Raw genomic sequence first — 16,842 nt, forward strand, 5'->3', positions numbered from 1 at the left:
TTACATAAGCAGGTATTCTCATGAGTAAATGTCCACTGACATTTCTGAAATAAAAGGTTATTTTTAAAGTCTTTTAACATGTCAGAGTTTCCATATATTAAAATTTTCACTTGAATTAAGTCTATGGAACACTTTTCCATCATCATGAAAAATAGTTTTGAGTACCTGAGATGGCACTCTGTTAGACTTAAAAGCTTCTGATATTAGATAGTTCATAGTATTTTTCTCTTTATGCCCCCCGAAGATGGCAGAATCAATAGCAGATCAGATCGTAGATCATGGACTCAAACCATTCAAAAGAGACATTTTAACTTGACATTATTTTGGCCTGGATAAGTTTTGCTGATTATGAATGTTTGTTTTCTTCCCTTCTGTATAGAACTTGTAATTGCATGTGATAGCTCAGTCTATTAAATGAAATTTACATGGGCTGGGGATGTGGCTCAAGTGGTAGCGGGCCTGCCTGGCATGCGCGAAGCACTGGGTTAGATCCTCAACACCACATAAAAAATAAAATAAAGATATTGTGTCCACCTAAAACTAAAAAAATAAATATTAAAAAAATGAAATTTACATGATAGAGCTTTGAAACGATTAAGTCATATGCTAATACAAAGTAGTTAAGTAATATTACTCTTATGCAATACAGATATTTGCTTGGTAATCCTGGGCTTCCAAATACTTCTCACAAATAGCTGGAGACTAGGCTTTCAGCTAGGCCTGATGCTGCAGCAAATAAATATATTGCACTGAGGCAAAGGATTAATTTACTAGTGGCAAGAGAGGCATCAAAAGAATAGATCTAGTATTAATTTATATTCTTTAGTTTTTAAACATTCTTAAGAAAGAATATATCTACAAAATTTTCAAATTTCTGCAAAATTTAAAGTCAGTTCTTACATAAAATTCCCACATATTTATCTGGAGTAATTGCCTAATTTACAAGTGAACTAGCCAAATTAATTAATAAGATAACATTTTTTTCCTGTGGCCAGGGTCTTGGCCCCTTGTAGTGGTTCTTACAGCTATAGCCACTTCTCCACCCACTCTTCATTGTGAGCAACTTTGCACATTCTAACAGGCTCACAGAGCCAAGGCTGGTGGCCTTTGAGATAACCAGACCAAGAGCATAGGGCAGTTCTGCCTGGGGTGTGGGACCATTGTGCCTTAAACAAAACAATGCTGATGGACAGAGTTCTTTAAATAGTTGAGCTGTAACATGTTCTTTCTATCTTAGGTGACTGCTATGCCCTCTTTATCAGAAAACTCATCCTTAGAGAGCAATGGCTGTATGCTCATTCCTCCCCCAGGAAAGACAACAATGAGCGACTTGCAGTGTCCCCTTCAGAATGTCTCTCAGAACATACCTGACAGTGAGCCCAAGACCTTGGATGCTGAGCTCTCTGAACAGCCAGGCAGCGAGGACAAGCTCAGAACCACCAGCCACAAAGCAGAACCAGCTTGTGTGAGGCATTTCTGCAACCGCCATGTCTTCCAGCAACAGCTGATTGAGAAGCAAAAGAAGAAACTTCAGGAACAGCAGAAAACCATTCTCGATTTGAAGGAAAAACAGCGGCTGGCAGAGGCTCAGTGGGCAGCTAAGCATGCTGCTGTAGTCACAGATGCACAGAATCGCCTCCTGTTAAAATCCCAAGGGCCAGAGGAACCAAAAGGAACCTGCCAGATGCTTCTGAAGTATGTCTGTTGTATCAAACACTCTTCACTTTGAGATAGAGATGTTCCTAAACTGTTTTGCACTTTTTCTAAACTCCCTGATCTTTTCTTTCATTGTGCACTCTCAAAGCAAAGAATCTTCACATGTTGTGACTCATACATGACAGTTATAAACAGATATTTCAGGCAAGTGGTTGCCTATAAGGTTCCAATTTTACAGTTAGCATTTGGGTCATGGCTGCTTTTGTCTGAGGAGCTCTCCAACTATCCAATGAAAAAGAAAAATGCTTAACTTTCTCTAACTAGATTTCTCAGTTTCTGATTATATTTAAGGCTAAAAAGCCAGCTTGAGCAACATTAGGTACACATGGCGCATCCCCTGGGCTCGTTAATTACTTAAATTTTTAGTTGCTTAGGATAAAACTAAATATCTTCAAGTCTGGAGTAAGAGTCCAAATTTCTCAAAGTCATCTAAGATAGTTTCACATGTGCTTGAGACTCACTACATGCAATAAATGGTAAGAAGAGATGAAACCCTTGACTTGAAGCACTAGAATGGGTGTCAGAATGCCTGACTCTCATTGTAGGTTCAGGTTAGCCATGCAGTCTTTCTGTACCTTAATACACCAATGTGTAGGCTGGGTATAATAATAACACAGTTATCTCAGAGAGGAAAGATTAATTAAAATTTGTAAAATGCTTTGAACTCCTCAGGTGAAAATGTATTAAAGGAAGCTGAATGTTGGTCTGAAATCTTTCTCCATTGTTTTTTCTTTCTTTTTTTTCCTCCCAATTTATCTGTTACTTCCCCTAGGACTGAAGGCAGAAGTGACTCCCAAAATTCTCTTTCTGGACCCAAAAGGAATCCAAAGAAGCTGAAGGCACCCCATCCCATACTGAAAGGCAAGTTGTTCATCTTCTCTCCGAGTGTATAATATGCCTGGGTCTGAAGTATGGCAGCTCAGGTTTTGAAATTTGGCAGAACTTGGTCAGAATCTAAGATGGGTAGACAGGAGAGGAATGGAATGTATCAGGGAGCTTCACTACTTTTTTCCTGCCCGTTTTGGAATCCTTTTTGGCTTTCCTGGCTCACTCACACACATACACACACACACACACACACACACACAGTGTTGAAAGGTATGTGATTGTTCTGTAATTTCAGATCCAGGCTGTGAAAAAAGAATGGGAAAATTACACAAATGAGAAAACTCTGAGTAATTACTAAGGCTAATTATTTGTAAAGATCATCTGTCATTGTAATTCATGAATGCTAAAATTCTGGTCAGTTTATAGCAATCCAAGTCATTATGTCATTTTGTGATGAGGTTGGTAGTGTTTTAGTAATGAAAGCTATAAACCAGATATTTTCATTTGATAGTATTTTTTAAGCACATAGAAACTCTTATTTAAAAACTACATAGGACAGTAAGAACAGGAGCATTCCTCAGAATCCACCTAGTAAATTTGCTAATTGCTTTTATTATATACTTAGTCACTCACTGTATATGTTTATACAATGAGTATGTTATATGTTGTCACATCTTGTATGGATGACAATTATATTGTGACTTTTGACTTTTTACCTCTGGCAAACTTGCTATCCTAACAAGAAGGGGTGACATCTGAAATACTGTTGTCAATTCCTGTTAATTGGAAATCGGCAGTCTTTGCATCAACTATCTGCCAGGGCAACAGTTTATGCTATCTTTGCCCACCACTAAGCCTGATCAGAAATGCCAGTTCAGTGCAATAAGTTTTTTAAAATTATTATTTGATCAAGGCGTTAGCTATTTTAGAATCCCAGTCTACTTTTCAAGCAGACTTTAATGACTCCATCTAGAAAAGATGAGGAAAGGGCATATTACCAGAAACTCTACTTCTCAGAGCTCTCTCACTTTAATCCTTTATTCTATTTCTGTCTTCTTAAGGACAGTCTCACTCCTGCTATCTGTGGCATCACCACTATTCTTTTGTAGCAAAACAGACACTTAATATCTGTAAGAAATAGCTTGGTGAGTTTTTGTTTATTAATTCTTAAAACTTGGACTTAAATCTTCTCTGTAACATGGTCCAAAGAACTGAAAGCAACTTCGAGATGGTTTAGGTGAGCAGAACTTCATACTTCCTCCTACCCACACCCCTCCTTTCTATGAAAGCCCTGCATGATTACAGAGTCATATTATCAGACCATCTTGCACATTTGTTTCTTTTGGATCGATACTTAATAGACTGTCAAGAACAGGAGTCTGACACTCAAATTCATTTGGATGCCAGTTCTCCAAATGCTTGGTACAGTTCCATTTCCTGCCCATCTGGATATCCAGGTCTTAAGACTAGACTTAAAATGTATTCGTCACGGCCCCAAACTTTACAATTTGTTTGTTGTTCCTGCATTTACAGATGTATATACAGTGACTTAAGAAAAATTAGCAAGTTCACTTAAAATAGGATTTATGGAATGCTTCTATTTTAGCAAGTTCACTTAAAATAGGATTTACGGAATGCTTCTATTCTCAAAGTATTTGTTAGATGTAGTTGTATTCTTCTATGTTTATCAAGTTATAACTAAATTAAAATTCTGGCTTCTGCATTTCATATACTAAATGTCTATCAATCAGGCACATTATCTTATTTAAACCAGTGAAGAGTTGTTATTGTTATTATTATTGTTATTTTCCAGTATTGGGAATTGAACTCAGGAAGTTGTGCATGCTAGGCAAGCACTTTACCACTGAGTTATATCCCCAGTCCTAAACCAGTAAAGAGTTTCTCTTTTTTGTTTTATTTTGGTTTTTTGTTTTGTATTTGTTTTTTTGTGTTGTTGTTGTTGTTGTTGTTTTGATTTGGGTACTAGGGATTGAACCCAGGGGCACTTAACCACTGAGTACATCCCTAGCCCTTTTTTTACATTTTATTTTGAGACAGGATCTCACCAAGTTGCTTAGGGCCTTTATAAGTTTCTGAGACTGGCCTCAGATTTGTGATCCTCCTGTCTCCGCCTTTGGAGTCACTGGGATTACAAGTATGCCTGGCTATGCCTGGCTCACAAAGAGTTATTCAAATAAAAATGTGAATAAAAACATAATTACCTGCAAATTAGTCATCATTGCTGAGGATTGGATTGTAGGCTTTTAACTTATACAGCATGTATAAGTCCTTATATCTAATTTTTTTCTGAGAATGTGAACATTTAATTTATAAAAAAAATCTTAAAATTAACCTTAAATATTACATTTAAATGGAGGTATTTCTTTTTCAGTGTTTCTCATATTTTTATATTGGAATTTTGTTACTATTTTTTAGCCATGGAAGAAAGAGCAATTCAACGAGCTGAACGTAGGCAGATCTTGGCAGAGAGGAAGAAAAAACTAGAAGAAGAGAAATTGGTAATAAATACAGAATGCAAACTGAGGCAAGAAAAAGGATTTGTCTAGATGTTTCTTAAATAATGAAACCTTGCTTGTTCAAGCTTGAAACAGTAAAGTTAGACCAACTTTGGAAATGGCTTATGTTCTACTCACCTGAGTTCTGTAACCATTTTAAGAAAATGAAGGAGAAAAACATCAACATCATTAGCCTAGCAGGAAGGAAACTATATAAAGTTATTGAGAGCTAGCAATTTGGAAGATTCACACATAACCAGTATTATTAGAGTGTTATAGATAGATGTCCAACTTTATGAATTTGCAAAGGAGAATAGTTTTATCTTCCGAAAATTTGACCTAGACTGTCAGAAGTAAATTTTGTACCTACTAGGAATACATTAACTGTTCTGATAGTTTTTGTTGGAGAGTGTATTGGGGAAATGAAAGGAAAAAAATCTTTCCCCCACACTGGACTTAGTATTTCACAGGTGAAGTTAAGAAAAAATTTTCATTTTATGATTAAAAATTAATGGTCTTATTCATACTCAGACTCATCTTCCCAACTTGAAAAGAATCCTTTTGGAGAAACTTGTTAAGTTATACAACAGATCACATATTATTTGGGTTTTCTATTTTTATCACAAAGTGCAGACTTATTCCAGAGATAAAGATGGCATTTTTAAAAAACTTTTTTTCCATATTTTTATTGGTACATTATACTTACATACAATGGTGGAATTTGTTGTTACATATTCATTCATGCACACAATATAACAATATAATTTGGCCAGTATCATTCCCCATTTTTCCCCTCCCACCCTGTTTCTTTACTTATCACCCTTTAATTTTCATGAGACATTCCACTCCTCTACCCATCACTTTCTTTTCCTTTTTCCTCTCTACATTCCACATATGAGAGAAAATATGCAACCCTTGACCTTCTGAGTTTGACTTGTTTCACTTAATAGAAAGTTCTCAAGGTGTTTTGGTCAGCTTTTTCACTGTTGTGACTAAAAGACCCAACCAGAACAACTATAAAGGAGGAAAGGTTTATTTAGGGGCTCATGGTTTCAGAGGTCTCAATCCATAGACAGGCAGACTCCATTCCTTGGGGTTCAAAGTAAGGCAGGACATCATGGCCAGAAGAGTGTGGCAGAGGGAAGCAGCTCACATGATGATCAGATAGCAGAGAGAGAGGTCTCCACTTGCCAAATATAAATAAATATATATCCCAAAGCCATGCTCCCAATTCCCACCTCCTCCAGCCATATTCTACCACTTCTGTTACTACTCTGTTAATTCCTATAATGGGATTAATTCACTGATTGGGTTAAGACTCTTTTACAACCCAATCATTTCTCCTGTGAACCTTCTTGCATTGTCTCATTTTGGGGGGTACCTCACATTGCCTGAGTTTTGGGGGGACACCCACATCCAAATCATAACATAAGGTCCATCCATTTTCATGCAAATGATATAATTTTATTTTTCTTTATGGTTGAATAAAACTCCATTGTGTATATATACCATATTTTCTTTATCTGTTGATGGATACCTAGGCTGCTTCTGTAGTGTGGCTATAAACATGAGTATGCATGTATCACTATAATGTGGTGACTTTACTTCTTTAGAATAAATACATCGGAGTAGTGTGGCAGAGTCACATGGTGTTTCCATTCCTTTTCCTTTGAGGGACCTCCATAATATTTTCATAGTGGTTATACTAATTTACAGTCCCACCAACAGTATAAAAGTGTTCCTTTTTCTCCATATCCTCTCTAGCATATATTATTGTTTGTATTCTTGGTGTCTGCCATTCTGATGGGAAATGAAATCTCAGGCTGGTCTTGATTTGCATTTCCCTAATTGCTAACGATGTTGAACATTTTTTCATGTATTTATTGTGCAGGCACTTTGGTGGATACTTGACTTACCCCAACATGAAAAATCTTATTCCCATGTAGATTGAAGGTTCTGATTTTTCTGCATTCTAATCTTAATCAGGCCCAGTTAAAGGCCCAAGAGGAGGAATGTCAGAAGAGGGAGGCAGAAGAAAAGGAGGCTCAGCTTGAGAGAAAACGAGAAGAAAAAAGACTGAAGAAAATGGTCAGTAATGTCTTTGTTAGGTTACCTGTCTATTGAGGTCTATTGTGTGTGATCTTGTAGTCCTGTCCACTAGTATTCTTTTCTTACCCAAACAGAAAAAGTTTCTCCATCTTATTTAGTGAAAACCTACCATTGTTCACATTTTAGCTTCAAAACATGACTTTTTCCAGATGAGCCTTTTCTGCTCTGGCTGCTCTTCTCCCACCCAATGTTAGGTTAGATCCTCCTTTGTGAATTCCTCTGAAGTGTCCTTCAGAGCATTACTGATGCTAATAATTATGTCTCTGTTTTGTGGCTTTTTTTCATTTCTCTGTCTCCAACTAAACTGTAATCTCCATAACAGTAAAGGGAGAAGCCTGGTGTTGTTCACTATTGTATTGGCTGACATGTAGTAGGCACTCACAAAATACGTGATGAATGAATGAATGAATGAATGAATGATTGCACACTTGGAGCAAAATACACCAGAAGAAATAAGACATAGTTAAACAAGTTTCTTTATCAGTGAACTTCTCAAAGCCTTTTTACAAGTTATCAGATATTTTGAATCTCAGAAGAGGGACACAGTGTTCCAGGTAGTCACATGTATCTGACTACAGACTCTATTTTTTTTATAAAGCACCCAGTAACACACCATGGATCAACTTGGGGTCATGCCATTATAAATGATTGAGATAATTTTCAAAATATAAAATACAAAAAAATTTCCCTCTCATATCTGTTCATTGTAACAAATTTGAGAAATACAAAGAAGATGGAAAAGTATCTCTGAGTTCAGCACTAAGAATTAACTACCTGTAATATCTTTTTTAAAAAATTATTTTTAGTTGTTAATGGACTTTTATTTATTTATTTATATGTGATGCTGAGAATCAAACCCAGTGCCTCAGATATGCCAGGCAAGCACTCTGCCACTGAGCCACAACCCCAGCCCTTTTAATGTCTTAATATTTTAATATGTCTACTTCTGTTCTTCTCTGTTCATATTCCCCCCTCCTCTTTCCCCTCTTCCCCCTTTTTCTTTTGGCAATACTAAGGTGATGTTCATCTTGACAAGCTAGTTTAGGTAGTGCTTGACAGGTTTCTCCCTGTAAAGTTATCATTTTTCCCTTTTTGTACTCTATCCTTTGGAAATAATCATTAAGTTTGGTATACTCTCAGGGCAGGGAGGAAGGAAAATTAAGCTTCACGTGCTGAAGGGAGGAGTATCTACCTACATTATTTGGAATTCGTCTTTGAAGAAGGCTTATTTTTGTTTCTCCATTTATTTGTTCAATCATTCAATTGTTTATTTAAATAAGTAGAATTCCTGTCTATTTATTTTGTACTTTGGGTGACAAAAATGCTGTTACTTATGTTTGTTGATCAAATTGTTCTGGCTTTGGTTAGCATTGGAAGCTCTTTTAGGTGGACTTTTTAGGTGGACTTTAGATATATATATCGAGAGAGAGAGAGAGAGAGAGAGAGAGAGAGAGCGAGCCAGAGAGAGCACTAAACATGAGCTCATACTTCTGTCTCCAGCTCTAATTCATACAAGAAGGTTTATTCTATCCTTCCTTTCTTGCTTATTTGTAAATGCCTTCACAACCTACCCATTATTTACTTAGTTGTACATTTCCAATATAGGTATAAAGCAATTAGAATTGTTAGTTTATACCCCACACAAGAAATTTGCCAACTACAATACAGTATTTATATATAGTTCCATTTATCTTTAGCTTCACTTTTTTTTAATTAAAACTCAGTTTTCCAATGTCACCAAGGGCCCTTGTGTTTTCCCCCTTTTTCTTGAGTGAATCTTGGTAGTTTGAATACTTCAAGGAATTTGAGCATTTTATCTAAGTTTTTGAATTTCTTGGAATAGAGCTTATAGTATTCTCTTATGACCCTTTTAATGTCTGTGAGCTTCTGCTACAGTAATTTGTATCTTTTCTCTTTTTGCCTTTGTTATCAATTTTATTTCTCCTCAAAGAAACACCTTGTAATTTCATTGATTTTCTTTGGCCTTTTCCCATTTTCAGTTTCTCTAATTTCTGCTTAATTTTTGTCACTTCCCTCTTTCTGCTTGCTTAAGATTCTGTTTTCCCTGATTCCCTAAGGCAGGAGCTTAAATTATTCATTTCACACATTTGTCCTTTTATAACAGATGCATTTAGTGCTATAAATTTCCCTTTCTCTTTACCTGGCATATCAAGTAATTTTTTTTTTAGCTTTCAAACTTTTTTTTTTTTTAATTTTTTATTGTTGGCTGTTCAAAACATTACATAGTTCTTGATATATCATATTTCACACTTTGATTCAAGTGGGTTATGAGCTCCCATTTTTACCCCATATACAGATTGCAGAATCACATCAGTTACACATCCATTGATTTACATATTGCCATACTAGTGTCTGTTGTGTTCTGCTGCCTTTCCTATCCTCTACTATCCCCCCTCCCCTCCCCTCTCCTCCCCTCTTCTCTCTCTGCCCCCTCTACTGACATTCATTTGTCCCCCTTGTATTATTTTTCCCTTTCCCCTCACTTCCTCTTGTATGTACTTTTGTATAACTCTGAGGGTCTCCTTCCATTTCCATGCAATTTCCCTTCTCTCTCCCTTTCCCTCCCACCTCTCATCCCTGTTTAATGTTAATCTTCTTCTCATGCTCTTCGACCCTACTCTGTTCTTAGTTACTCTCCTTATATCAAAGAAGACATTTGGCATTTGTTTTTTAGGGATTGGCTAGCTTCACTTAGCATAATCTGCTCTAATGCCATCCATTTCCCTGTAAATTCTATGATTTTGTCATTTTTTAATGCAGAGTAATACTCCACTGTGTATAAATGCCACATTTTTTTTATCCATTCGTCTATTGAAGGGCATCTAGGTTGGTTCCACAGTCTTGCTATTGTGAATTGTGCTGCTATGAACATCGATGTAGCAGTGTCCCTGTAGCATGCTCTTTTTAGGTCTTTAGGGAATAGACCGAGAAGGGGAATAGCTGGGTCAAATGGTGGCTCCATTCCCAGCTTTCCAAGAAATCTCCATACTGCTTTCCAAATTGGCTGCACCAATTTGCAGTCCCACCAGCAATGTACAAGTGTACGCTTTTCCCCACATCCTCGCCAGCACTTGTTGTTGTTTGACTTCATAATGGCTGCCAATCTAACTGGAGTGAGATGGTATCTTAGGGTGGTTTTGATTTGCATTTCTCTGACTGCTAGAGATGGTGAGCATTTTTTCATGTACTTGTTGATTGATTGTATGTCCTCCTCTGAGAAGTGTCTGTTCAGGTCCTTGGCCCATTTGTTGATTGGGTTGTTTGTTCTCTTATTGTCTATTTTTTTGAGTTCTTTGTATACTCTGGATATTAGGGCTCTATCTGAAGTGTGAGGAGTAAAGATTTGTTCCCAAATCTTTTTTGTTTATAACAGATGCATTTAGTGCTATAAATTTCCCTTTCTCTTTACCTGGCATATCAAGTAATATTTTGATATTTTATCTCATTTAGTTCAAACTATTCTTGAGACTTTCTCTTTGTCCTATGGGTTTTTAGAAGTATATTTTTTTAAATTTCAAACATTGGGAATTCCCCAGATAACTTTCTATTGATTTATAATTTAGTTTCATTATGGTACATGAATGTACATTGAATGAATTTTAAAAGTTTTGTTTTATGGCCCACAATATGATCATCTTGGTTAATATTCCATGTGTACTTGAGAAGAATATGTAGTGTTCTATTATATGGTGTGCTTTATAAATATCAGTTAAGTCACATTGCTTGTGTTGTTCAGATCATCTATATCTTTACTGATTTTGTGCCTACTTGTTTTAACAGTTATTGAGACAGGAAAGTCTCTGGCTTAAAGTTGCATCTTTGTCTACTTCTCCTTTCATATCTGTTTTATGACACTTAAAATCTGTGAAGACCTTTTAATGTATGTTGAAAATCTGTTATTAGGTACATATATACATTTTGGAAAAAACTTGTATCTAAGTGTTATAAATTGAGTTTCTTTCAGATATTATGTACCTGTGTTGATTTAATATCCATTATGATAATCTGTCCTTTAACAGACTTACATTATTTTTATGCCATTAACATAAAGTGATATTGATATAATTTGGTGAAAATCTACCAACTTGCTCATTGTAAATTTCCTCCTTTCCATCTCCCACCTTCTCTGGTTTTATTTGAGCATCTCTATACTTCCATTTTACCTCCTCTATGGAGTTATTATTTACATTTCTTTTAAAAACATTTTTAGTGGTTGCCTAGTGTTTACAATATATTTGTAAATGATCCCTTTCTACCTTCAAACTTTACATGTAGTGAAAGATCCTTACATACATATATTTCCATTTACTCCCTCATATTCCTTGTGCTATTCTTGTCATATGTCAAATTTTGCTTTTATTTATGCTATAAATACCCAATTCCTTGTTAAAGATATTGCTTTAAGCAGTTGTCTTTTACCTTGCTTCCATTTCTGATGTTCTTTATTTCTTTGTATAGATATAAATTCTTTCACTTAATAATAATTAAGATATAATGTTAATATATAATATTCTTCCTGTGGGTAGAACTTTCTTTAATATGTCTTGTAGGATAGATCTTCTGTCAGTTAAATAAAAACCGAGGGAATTTACATTGAAATAAATACTGAGAAAGTCTTATTTTTTTCCTTTACTTTTTTTTAACTCTCTTTTTAAAATTCTTACTAGTTATACATGAATGTATTTTGACATATTATACATACATGGAGAACAACTTCTTTTGTTATGGTTGTAATGAAGTGGAATTACATTGGTCATGTATTCATATATGAACATAGGAAAATAATGTCCAATTCATTCTACTATCTTTCCTATTCCCATCCCTCTTCCCTTATCTTCATTCCCCTTTATCTAATCCAAAGTACTATTTTTCCCTACCCCAATCCCCATTGTTAGTTAGCATTCGCATATCAGAGAGAACATTTGGCTTTGGTTTTTTGGGACTGGCTTATTTCACTTAGCATGACTGTCTCTAGTTCCAACACATTGGAATTTCCTTCACTTTTGAAAGTTACTTTTTCTGGATACAGAATTTTATGTTGACATTTTTTTACTTTAAAACTTGAAAGATGTTATCCTATAGCCTTCTTGTTTGCCTAATTTCTTACAAGAAGTCTGCTGTAATTGTTAATCTTTGTTGTTTTGTAGATATGCTATTCTGCTTGGGGTGCTATAACAAAATACCATGGACCAGATGGCTTAACCAATTGAAACTCATTTTAATCACAGTTGTAGAGGTCCAAGATCAGAGTGCCTTTGTGGTTGGTTTTTATTAAAGGCTATCTACCTGGCTTTGAGATAGCCTCATTCTCACTGCATCTTCCCTCACATGACTTTTCCTTGGTGCATGTGCATGAAGAGAGAAAGCATGAAACCTCTCTGGAATCTCTTCATTTAAGGACACTAATTCTAATAAGGTTCCTACCCTTAGGACTTTATTTAACCTTACTTCCTTAGTGGCCTCTTGTCCAAATACAGCCACACTAGGCATTAGTGTTTTAACATATTAACTTTGGGGGGACACTTTTACTCCATAACAGTAGGTAATGTGGGTTTTCCTCCCAAGCTGCCTTTAAGACTTTGTGTTTGTCTTTGGTTTTTAGCTTTTAAAATATGATATATCTAAATATGATTGGTTTGTTGATTGGTTTGTTTACTTTCACAGTAAGTAAGCTTCTCAGATATATGGTCTTACATTCTGTCACTAATTTGGGAATATATTTAACAATTAGTTCTTCAAATATTTGACCTAGCCCATTCTTTTTATTCTCCTTTTGAGTTTCCTGTTATTCCAATGTTAAATTGGTTCATATTGTCCCACAGCTGACAGATGAACTTGTTTGTCACTCTTTTTCCCTTTTCAGTTTGTGTAATTTCTGTTATCCTATTTTCATGTTACCTGATTCTTTCTTCAGGTGTTTCATCTAGTGATAAACCCATTGAAGGCTCTCTTCATCTCTGGTACCTTGTGATTTTTATTTTTTAGCATTTTTAATTTGAAGCATATTGTTTTCATGTCTGCTAAAATTCCTATCTGATAATGAATGATGTCTATCTTCACCTTTAGATCCTCTAATATTATTGTCATGAGTTACTTAAAATTCTCCTTCTGATAGTTACAACACCTCTGTCATGTCAATGTCTTATTCTGATAAGACACTGCCTTTTCAAATTGTGTTTATTTTTTGTCTTTTGGTGTGTCTTGCATTTTTTGTTGAAAGTCAGCTATTTTGTTAAGAACAATAGAAACTGGGGTAAATAGGCCCTTAGTATGGAGATTTGTATTAATCTAGCCAAGAATTGGGCTGTGTTTGATGTTTATTGTTGTTGTAGTTACCACTGTTGAGGTTTGATGTTACCATGGGCACCAGAGACTTCAGTTTCCTCTAGTGACTTTTTATTTATCTCCTCTTTTGGCTTTGGGTTTTCTCTTTGTCCTGCTCCCCAGAGAAGTTCTGTCTCTTATAGTTCTCCCTTAAATCCAGTAATCTTATTGGAGGTTTGTACTAGTGTAGTGGTAGGGTATGGATAAGAGGAAACATTCTCTATTCTACTACATTTGTCTTTGGAGTATACCTCATTGAGCACTCACAAGAATTCCTGTTCCTACTCTAAGGGTAAAATTTTTTTGAACCCCTATTTACTTCTTTTAGATGCAGTGGTATCCACCACTATCTCAATCTGTGACCTTAAAGTCCCTTCCCCTGGTGAAATGGGAGCAGGGGGGGGTCTTGTCTGGAAAGAGTTTCCTGAGTGCCTCTCCCCCAGCTGAGTGCATTCCACCAATGTTGTCAGGTGGCGCCATGGGATGGGGCCTCCAGTTTCCCGACAGAGAATGGTCTGGGTAGATTTGCAAGTGTTGTTCTTCTTCTTCTTTCTCAGCTAGAACCATAGTGGGAATTTTCTCTGAATCCTCCCTGATCTCCTCTGTGAAAGTCTAGTGGAGTTTCTAGAGAAAAAAACGTGTATAAGAGTGGGAAACACCACCATGACTGTTACCCCCCAGGAGCTCCACTCTTCTCCTGCTGGTGTATTCTTAACCTCCAGCAGTTCACCAAAATATCTCATCTTATGACTCATATGGTATCTGGTAGATTCTGCTGCCTCAGGTAAGAAAACTTTTGAGTCCCTGTCTCCAGAATTAGGGATGGCTTCACGTCTGATCAGTTCACAAAAAGACATTAATTTTATGTCTGCCCTGCTTTTGTTGTTGGAACCAAATTGCTTGTACAGACCAAGAATAATGAAAAATATGTACCAGCCAAGAGATAGTTTTATTTCACTCATTATCTCAAGTCCAAACCCCTTTTTTAGGAATGTCAGTCCATAGCAATAGACAAAAAGATTTTGTCACATAGACTAGTTTCCATTTAGTCAGTCAATTGTAGCTATCTAAATTGAGATCTACACATTTGCAGACTTGCTATGCTTGAGGCTTCTTTAAGAGTAGCTTTAGATTTAAAATGTACTTGGCAATTGTCTTCTTTTCCATCTGTGTAAGGATAATCTACACAGTATGCTTCCCATCCAGTTTATCATGTGGTCTTAGTCCTTTTGAGGCATCACATTCTGCACAAGCAATTGCTTACTTTCTTATACATTTTATATATATTTGTTCCTGGTAAACAACCTCCAAGACCATATTAATGTTATTCCTCTGGATGTCAAAAAGATAATGGCACTTCTGAACCAATGACTTCTCTGAATCAGATTATGTGACTGGATATGTTTGATGGAAATCTGCTTGTTTAGATATGAGGTGTCCCCCCAAAAAGCTCACGTGTGAAACAATACAAGAATTTTTAGAGAAATTAGATTATGAGAAGTGCAATCTAATTGGTGGGCTAATCCACTGATATAGATTAACTGTGTGGTAACTGGGCAGGCAGGTAGGGGTGTGGCTAGAGAAAGTAAGAGTACCTTTAGGATTTATATTTTGTCCTTGACAAGTGGAGCTCTCTCTGCTTCCTGATTACCATGTCCTAAATTGCTTTCCTCTGCCACACCCTTCTGCCATAATGTTCTGCCTCACCTTGGTCCCAGAGCTATGGAGTCAGCTGACCATGAACTGAAACTCTAAACTGTGAGCCAGAATTAACTGTTCCTTCTCTAAGTTGTTTTTGTCAGGTCTTTTGGTCACAGTGAGGCAAAGCTGATAAAACACTGCTTCACCTCTTGAAACTGGGAAAATTTCTGCTGAGTTCAGAGCAAATTGTCCAGCAGAGGTGCCATATTTTCTAATTAAACAGATGGGCAACCCTGCTATTGATATGATGGAGAAGGTCTCTGAGACAATCACATATACTTTTCTGGATAGAAAATGTAAGATAAACTCAGTTATTTGTGTGTAGGGTTTTGTGACATCAGTTTGAGGACAAATGACCTGGAGGAATTCCTCAAGGATAGGCCTGTGGCAAACTTGTCCTCTGTATTAAGAGGGATGCAAGAGGCAAGACATGTCTGGACTGGGGCAGGAGAACATGTCAGCTGCAGCAGTATAATGGCCACTCATAGGTCTCACACCACAACTCCCTGAAAATAACATCCCTTTGCTCTGTTTTTATCAGATACTTACTTTCTAGTAATATGTGTCAGGCAATAACTTTTGTGGCTGTATAAATATACATTTTATTGATAGATACTTGAAGCTTATGATTAAAAATAATTTTATCAGAAAAGACCAGGCAAATTTGCAGGAAAATTGATAGTCTGTAGAGTATCAAATTAAGTAAAATAAACCAGACTCAGAAAATCTGAGGAGTGTTGTTTGTTGTCTCTCATGTGTGGAAGCTGGAGGAAAAAGAAAGGAGGAAAAAAAAAAAGAATCATGAAATCAGATAGGAGACCATTGGTATAGAATAGAGCAGTGAATAAGACCAACAACAGACCTTCCTTCACAAATCTTCTATGCTAATTTGGGAAAACAGGCAATAAACAACTCAAAAATTTTAAAAAATAGGGAGGGAGAGAAATAATGGTTGAAGCAAAATGGAGAAACCTCTCCAAGGAGGTGATATTTGAGCAGCTAGATGTTGCGGAGGCTCTCACAATGTCCACATGTCACATGTGGGGATGCCTATGAGATATTCATATTGGATATATAAGCCTGGACATCAAAATTACAGTAAAGTATCTCTGCTAGTCACAAAAGCATTTCAGGGCTGGGGTTGTGGCTCAGCGGTTGAGCACTCAACTAGCATGTGTGAGGCCCTGGGTTTGATCCTCAGAACCCCATAAAAATAAATAAATAAAATAAAGGTTTGTGTCCAACTACAACTAAAATAAATATTTTTTTAAAAAAATTCAGTGTTTTTCATGCTCTGGAAGTGCCTGGAGAATGTCTGAGTAGAGAAGAGTTGAGGGCTGGGCATATAGCTCAGTGGCAGGGTGCTTGCCTAGCATGTGTACGGCACTGGGTTCAACCCCTAGCACCATGAAAAGAAAACAAAGAAGAAAAAGAGATGAGAGTCCAGGACTGAGTCCAATATTATATTAGTAGATGAAGAGGTGTTAGGTAGAAGGAAAACCAGAAAAATTTAAAACCCAATGCTAAGAGAAAAAAGTATTTGTGTTAGGGGAGTGGTGGCAGTTAACCTGGGAAAATGTTACTGAGCTCTATTAAGAAGAGAGCAGACAAATGCCTCTTTGGTTTG

The 16,842-nt window shown here is 36.4% G+C and overlaps 2 protein-coding genes across 4 annotated transcripts in view; one reads left to right on the top strand and one right to left on the bottom strand.

Moving 5' to 3' along the window:
- Positions 1–1,496, bottom strand: part of Qtrt2 (queuine tRNA-ribosyltransferase accessory subunit 2) — a 73,628-nt gene extending 72,132 nt beyond the window's left edge. The window contains exon 1 of the mRNA XM_046425189.2: positions 1,368–1,496. The gene's annotated coding sequence lies outside the window, so the exon portion shown is untranslated. The remainder of the gene's footprint in view (positions 1–1,367) is intronic.
- Positions 1–16,842, top strand: part of Ccdc191 (coiled-coil domain containing 191) — a 79,168-nt gene that overhangs the window by 47,911 nt on the left and 14,415 nt on the right. For all 3 annotated transcript variants that reach the window (XM_046425185.2, XM_046425186.2, XM_046425187.2), the window contains 4 exons: positions 1,238–1,695; positions 2,489–2,577; positions 4,981–5,063; positions 7,047–7,148. In XM_046425185.2, the coding sequence (XP_046281141.1) occupies positions 1,238–1,695; positions 2,489–2,577; positions 4,981–5,063; positions 7,047–7,148 (732 nt within the window). The remainder of the gene's footprint in view (positions 1–1,237; positions 1,696–2,488; positions 2,578–4,980; positions 5,064–7,046; positions 7,149–16,842) is intronic.

Source organism: Marmota monax, unplaced genomic scaffold, assembly GCF_021218885.2.
Source record: "Marmota monax isolate L192 unplaced genomic scaffold, Marmota_monax_Labrador192_F-V1.1 WCK01_AAM20220418_F8-fsc00119, whole genome shotgun sequence".
Lineage (NCBI taxonomy): Eukaryota > Metazoa > Chordata > Mammalia > Rodentia > Sciuridae > Marmota > Marmota monax.